This window comes from Nipponia nippon, unplaced genomic scaffold (genome assembly GCF_047370975.1).
Source record: "Nipponia nippon isolate SJK-2023a ecotype South Korea unplaced genomic scaffold, ASM4737097v1 scaffold_4, whole genome shotgun sequence".
In the NCBI taxonomy this organism is placed as follows: Eukaryota; Metazoa; Chordata; class Aves; order Pelecaniformes; family Threskiornithidae; genus Nipponia; species Nipponia nippon.
In genome coordinates this window covers 47,742,292-47,749,248 of record NW_028262358.1, presented here as the reverse complement: position 1 = coordinate 47,749,248, position 6,957 = coordinate 47,742,292, and the positions used below count along the sequence as shown (strand labels likewise).

The window sequence follows — 6,957 nt, the reverse complement described above, 5'->3', positions numbered from 1 at the left end:
TCTCCCCGCATCTCCCCGGGGTCCTCTGCCCCAGGCAAACAGTGCCCGCTCCCCGCCGTGCCGGGGGGCCTGGCAGCCCCCCGCCACCCCGGCTGCCGCCCCCGCCCCACAGGGCGCTGCTGCGCGGCTTTTGCCCCCGCCAGAAACCTGGGGCTGCCTCGGCCCTTGCTCCCCGCCCCGTGGGGTGCCCGGCGGGCGGCGCGGCGCACCCGGCGGGCGGCGAGGCCCGAGTCCGGGAGCACCGGGAGGGGGTTGGGGTGCACCGGACCGGGGGTCGGGGCGCCTCTCGGGCCCCCCCCCCCCCCGCCCCCGCCGTGGGCTGTGGGTATTTGTAACGTGTGGATTCAGCAGGAGGCGGGGGCAAAATGAGCCCTGCGGGGGGAGCAAGCGGGCGTCCCCCCGGGAGCACCGGGGAGGGTTAATCGGCGAGGATCTGTGGGTCTGGGAGGAGAAAGCGGAGGCCGGGCTGGGGAGGGGGGAGGATAAGAGGAAAAGGGGAAGAGCGGCTCGGTGAGGTCGCACACCGCCAGCCTCCGCAGCAGCGGCAGTGCCTTCCCGCGGCCCCCCGCCGCCGGCGGACACCGGAGGGCTGGTGCGGGAGGGTCCTCCCTTCCCGTCCCGATCTTCTCCTGCTTCCCCCGCCACGGGGGAGACGAGGCTGGAGGGGAAAGAAAGCGACCCCCAGGGCTAGGCAGCAGCCCGTCCCAGGCGGAGGGAGGCGCGGCGCCCCGGGGGAGGCGGCGGGGTCCGGCGGATCCCCCCGGCAGTGCCTGCGCGGAGGGAGGGCGCCGGGATAGGAGAGGCTGGGGAGCATCCCCGACCCGGGGCTGACTCTCCAGGAGCGAGGGAGGGACAGGGAGAGGGAGAGACTGCCGCCTCTCTGCCATACTCCCGTCCCCAAATTTCAGGGGCTGGGGTGGGGAAAAAGAAAATAGAGGACCTAAGCTGGGGCTTCCCAGCGGGAGGGACTGAAAAGGAGCCAAAGCAGGCGTCGCGGGGGGTGCGACACCCTAAGGAGAGTCCCGCTCCTCCGCTGCCCGGAGCCGCTGCGTGCCCGCCGCCGCCGCCGCCGCCTCAGGATGTGGGTGCCGCTGCTGCTGCTGCTGCCGGAGCTGCTCCCCGCCGTGCCGGCCCAGAAGCTCTCCGCCCTCACGGTAAGGGCCCCCGGCGGGTCGGGCCCCCGGGGCGCACCTGAGCGGGCTGGTGCGCTCCCCACGGGCGGCGTTCGGCCGCCCCACGCCCCTCAGCTGCCGGGCAAGGGGCTGCTCCCCGCCTGGGGCGGAGGAGGGAGCACCCAGCCGAGACGGGGAGCTCCGCCGCGGCTTGGCCGGCAGCGCGGGGCGCGGCGAGCAGCCGGCACCGCCGCCCCTTCGCGTTTTTCCAGGGGAGAGCACTGCCCGTGGCAGCTCGGTGGAAGTTTACTGTGGGTCTCCGCAGAGCTTCGGGCCAGTGTTAATGTCCGTGTTAATGCTTTTATTTTCCCGAAGAGGAATAATGCTGCAGTGAGGTCCGCTTTTGGGTTGACCGATTTTACTTTATTTTTAATTACAAAGCGACGTGAAACGAGCCTCTTTGGCTATTCCAGGCTCCATGATGCTAAACATGGAACTCTGCGTAGAGATGGGTGAGCCAATTCATTAGGCTTGCTAAATAAGCCATAACCACTTCTCTAGCCAAGACCTGAGGTTTGCAGCTAATAGCTCAGTTCAGTCGTCTTGTAGAGCTTGCAGTGTTTGCAAAGCTATAATTAATGCAATCTGTAGAAATAAAAACATTTTCCTTAAATGTGTTTTTAAACAAGTGCTTGAGTAAACATAACGGGCAGCGAGTACCCCTTTCAAGCTGTTTTTAAGTGTTTTGGTGAGGGCTGTGCCCTTTAGAGTTTATTATGCTAAAGTTACAGGCAGTTGCAAAGTGAAATAGACCCTATTTTTGTCTCAGTCTTTCAGAAAATTTCTGTAAAGTACTGAGAGTTGGGTTTTTTCCTTTCTTTTTCTTTCTTTTCTTTTTTTTTTTTTTTCTTTTCTTTTTGAGTAGGGGGGATAGGGACAGCTCAAGGAGAAACGACAGTGGGGGATGGCTGAGTTGTTCATACCTGAAATTCTTCAGAAGAAGTTTTGCTTTCTTGTCTAGTTTTTTTTGAAATGATTTGTAGATTAGAAGCTGCTCATTGAAAACCTTAAAGGAATGAATTTGCTCCATGATTTTTATAGTGTGTGGCATTTGAAATTGTGGGACAGATAAAGTCAAGTGATTCTCATCTTTTACTTTTTAAGAACCTCATTTGAAGCACCCGTAGACTGTTAGGTGATATATACTATTCTAGTTAACAGGTTAACATTGCAATTTAATTCCAAGGTCACTTTCACAAACGTGTAAACAGAATTTACAGGAGATTACATGTTATATTCTTTCTTCTGTACATAAAAAAGTTCTAAATATTAGCATGGAAGTAAACTGGAAATGCTACCAAAACTTAATTTGTCCAAATGTAAAGTGAGAGTGATTGTGAGTTCTACACCATCTTTAAATGATACATGACTCAAATGATGCCAAAGCCTTTTAATAGATGTATATAAATCACTGCTGAATGTAACTGTCATTCAGTGAGTGGTTGCCTGCCTCACAAAAGGGAGGAAAAATCTGGCCATGGGCACTTGGGCAAACTCTTCAAAAAATAAATGACATAGACTCGTGCAGATGTATTTGACTTCACTGTTAGCTGAGAGATGTCTACAGTCCCTCTGTTCCCTCTTTTCACCCATCCAGAGTGTGAATTGTTTGTCTACCTTATAGTAGTGTGCATCTTTATGAACCATGACCAGAAAAGTCAATCCTGGTTGAATTCCCACCCTGTGCTACCAAAAAAGTAATGGCTTTGGAGACTTTAAGCTTTTGGACTGAATTAAACTTGAACATTTTGGTACGGGTAGCTAGCCTTATTAGTAGGGGACTGTAGGTAGTGAGCCCATGCTAGTTTTTCCGCTGCCTGTGCTCTTCTTACAGAGATGGCTAGCCCATAGCAATATTAGCCTGCATTAGAAATTCTTCCATAAAAGGGGTAATGAAAAGGTAGACACCCATAGGAAGAAAACAACACACACACACACACACACACACACACACACACACACTCATGCACACATACTTTTTACATCTTCCCACAAGACTAAACTTTGAATGAGGCAGGTTTATTTCTACTATTTGTGTACTTCCCTATTTAAACAACAACAGAAACCCCAATGCTATTAGAGCAACAAATACCACAGCACTAAATCATTCTTTACTCCTGCAATCATTTTGCTTATAGCTCACAGATTGTATAAGCCCTTCCCGCATGTACCTTTCTCAAATATGCGTGGCTAGTATCTGCATAATAAAGGAATAATAAAGGAAAACCGAACTCATGCTATGTAGAAAGACCAAGAAAATATATGACTTTTTTTCACCTGCTGTGCCATTGTGGGATGATAGAGAACTACCATTCTTTTCTACACATCAGATGAAGATTTTATTTTTATTTGTGGTTGGAAGAATAACAAAGACCAACATTTTAATAAATAACCAGAGACCACGGGGACAGAGCATGTTTCACTGTGGACCTGAGTTTCGTGAAAACTGTGAGATGATTATGGGGAGAATGTGCACATCCCTGATGGTGTCACACTGTCATGGGTCTATGGAGCTTGCCAGGTGATGGTAATATCAGGGGCACAGTCTCCTTAACTGCAGTGGTAAATTTGCCTTAAGACGAACCTTAGCGACCTTGGAATAATTTTTGAACAGCTCTGGGTTCTAAGCAACAAACTGGATGATGGCTGGGCAGGGAGGAGGGGTATCAGCATCTGTCTTTATGTTCTTCATCTGTCTAAACAGATGTCTGGGCTGTTTTAACTTTATGTCCTTGCTAGCTCCAGAAGCAGAGCAAGTATTACTTTCAGAGAAGACTTCCAGTAGTTTACAGAGATGTATCTCTGTTTAATTAGGAATAATATTTTTGCATTAGATTTCACTTGAGCAGAAAACCCCACAACAAACACGTACGTCTATAGTTCAGGTAATACGTGATTTTCAGATGTTGGAAGCTTTGCAATAGTCCAAGAGCAAGAAATTACAGATTTTTCATGCAAATAACACCTCCAAAAGATTTCTGGTCACCTAACAGTCTTATGTGTCTGCAGGGACTGATGGGCATATGGCTTCCTCTATAACCTTGATAATAGCCATCAGGACAGTTTCTGGCAGGCGGATGCATCAGAGTAGTCAGCAGGTAGTTGAGATGCATCAGCAGTCTAGAGTCTGGTCCCCTGGGCCTCATGGCTATATCTACAGTGAGTGTATGAGTGTTGTAACACATCCCTCTCTGCCCAAACTGTGGACGCAGCCAGAACTCACTTGGGTCCCTGCCTGTGTGCCATGGTAGAGGAGGAACATGAGAGGTGGACTGATGCACATCTGAATCTTTATTGGGGAGCCAGGATGTGCACCAGGGTCCAAGAGTTTCAAAGTTCTTGTGGGTTCACTGAGTTAGAGATAGCCCAAAGCTACTTTGAGTTTGTACTGATCTTGGCCTCTTGTCATCAAAAAATACTGTTTGCTAAAGTTGCTCCTGGACTCTTCTCTCCGGAGTAGGAGCATATTGCAATAATAGACAAAGTGAGGGGAAACATAATATTCCAGTTCTGAATTGCTAACTGAGCCATAGGGATGCATGGGGGAGGAGAGCATTATTTAATATTGTTTATATTTATTGTTATTTCAAATAAACAAACATTGGCAACAGAACAGTGGCTTTCATTCTGGGAAGGTAGTCTGAGAGCTGTCTCATAAGAAACCATGAGATCTGGAGGGACTGTAGCCAATTTGGCTGCTCCTGTTTTTTCCTCCCCTTGTGTCAAATACTAATGTAAAACATTCTTACATTCCAGAAAACATCTTAAGTAGCCGTGTTCTTTTATCTTGTTTATGGAAAGGCAGGTAATAGTCCGCAATTCTTGTAACACGTTGTTGGAACATTTTTGCAGCACTCCATTTTTATTCTGCTCTGTGAGATGCACCCGTTCTTTCTGGATGTATGAAACCAATGAGAGCTGAGCCTTATTGGCATATTGTATTAGCGAAATAGTCCTATCTTGAGGATGTAGGTACTTTTGTTTTCAAACACAATGTTCTGAAGAAAGCTCATTTTGTTCCTCAAGTAAGTAAGTTTACGATCACAGCACTTACCACCACACACTTGGGCATTGTTTATGCTGTATTTTTGGAACCATCAGCTTAGCTTTTATCTCAGTTGCGGTGTTGTGTGTGTGCATATACTTGTACAAACAATAGGACACAAGTGTTTCTTATTTTAAAATCTCGATGACTTATAACATACCACAAACTGGTTTTATTCTTTCAAAGCCTTGCTGAACCATGTGTCCTTCTCAATACAATATTGATCTTAGATCTTACAAAGGAAGAAAGTTTGCTTGAAATCGCTTCTTGAAATGAACACCTCTGCCTGTTAAAAGTTCCTTTCATCAGAGGCTGAATATTTCAGTGAACAATTGTTTTCTTTTTCTCCCTTGGCACATGCTTTGTGAGCATTCAATAGCATTTAATGTGCTGGATAGCTTCCACAACACTCACCAATATAAGATGGACCACTAAGGTAGTTCAGTAAAGGGAAGCTAAATACAATCAAAGCTTTCCAAGTTAAGGACCCGTTTGGATAGCGCCTGCAAACCCAAACATTTGGAAAAGTTACTCTAATTGTGACTCAAAAACCAAGACCATAAATAAAACTGTAAGTGGCTCCAGATCCTAACAGCATTGTTACGGCAAACGGGCATTGGTACAACCAAGGGTACATCAGCTCTGAAAATAAAACACTTTCAACAATGCTTCCTTGCAATAAACTCTCAAGACACTTCTCACTAAAGAAACAAAAACAAAACCTGTGAGGGTTATTATTGAAATAGTCAGCAAAACTTTTGATCAGGGGTTAGAAGTAATTTTTCTGCATGCAGCCAACATAAACTGTACCTTATAATGTGAAAGACATAATGGAGATGGCAGGTTGACTGCACACCCATAACATTTTAAAACTAGAAGCAAAGAGTAGAAGTGAATGTGGGTGGGGAGGGAAGCGCAGGATGGGGAAAACAGAAAGAAGTAGATCATACATATTTTGGCCAGTTTGCTTTCATCCGTCTCCTGTTGCCCACTGAATGCCTCGAGGAACAGCCGTGTGTATTCCTTGACAGTTGGCAGACCTCGGGGTTTGGTTCATTTTGAGAAGCCTCCAAAGGTTTAGCTGCTATCCAAAACCTATCTGAACCGTGTTGGTTTGGAAATCGGGCTATGAATCTTTTCAAGATCTGGCTCGCTCAGGACTTTGCTAGTGTTTCCATTTCTTCAGCCAGACCAGCCTCACCACAGGCACAGCCATTTTCACGGTATTTTGGTACTTCCATTTCCTGTCAGGCCTGAGACCAGGAAGTGCAGAGGCGCCTGAAAATTAAAAACTGAGTAAGAAAGAGTGGGGATCAAAGACCTATTTTTGAACAGCAAATGAAGGTCTGAGTTTGGTTCAGGAGTGACATTTTTATCTGAACAAATTCATATGTTCTTGGGGAAGCTGCAGAGTGAATGGAGGCTACATTTTGCAAAGGACTCAGGGATTTCCAAATATTTTGTGTTTCTTTAGGATCAAAACCCAAATGCTTCTTAATTTTCTGGTTGATTCGATATTGTGTTTTGAGGTAGATTTTTAGAAAGTTCAGATGAAAGATTCGCAATGAAGGTCATTTCACAGTGAAAAGCTGGAACACTTTCTTCAGAAAGAATATAGTCAAAATAGTTTTTGACTGTGTGAATACTGCCCTCCTCTCCTCTGCCCCTCTGTTGTCTTCTACAAGAAAATCCTGGTGATGCCAATCATTTTGGTCTCAATGGCCCCATGTATTCTCATGG

At 47.0% G+C, this 6,957-nt stretch overlaps 1 protein-coding gene across 6 annotated transcripts in view; it reads left to right on the top strand.

Annotated features, from left to right (window-relative positions):
• Positions 1-512: 512 nt before the first annotated feature.
• SMOC2 (SPARC related modular calcium binding 2) overlaps positions 513-6,957 on the top strand; it is a 147,620-nt gene continuing 141,175 nt past the window's right edge. For all 6 annotated transcript variants that reach the window (XM_087774960.1, XM_087774959.1, XM_087774957.1 and 3 more), the window contains exon 1: positions 513-1,154. In XM_087774960.1, coding sequence (XP_087631086.1) covers positions 1,080-1,154 — 75 coding nt within the window. In that variant the 5' untranslated portion in view covers positions 513-1,079. The remainder of the gene's footprint in view (positions 1,155-6,957) is intronic.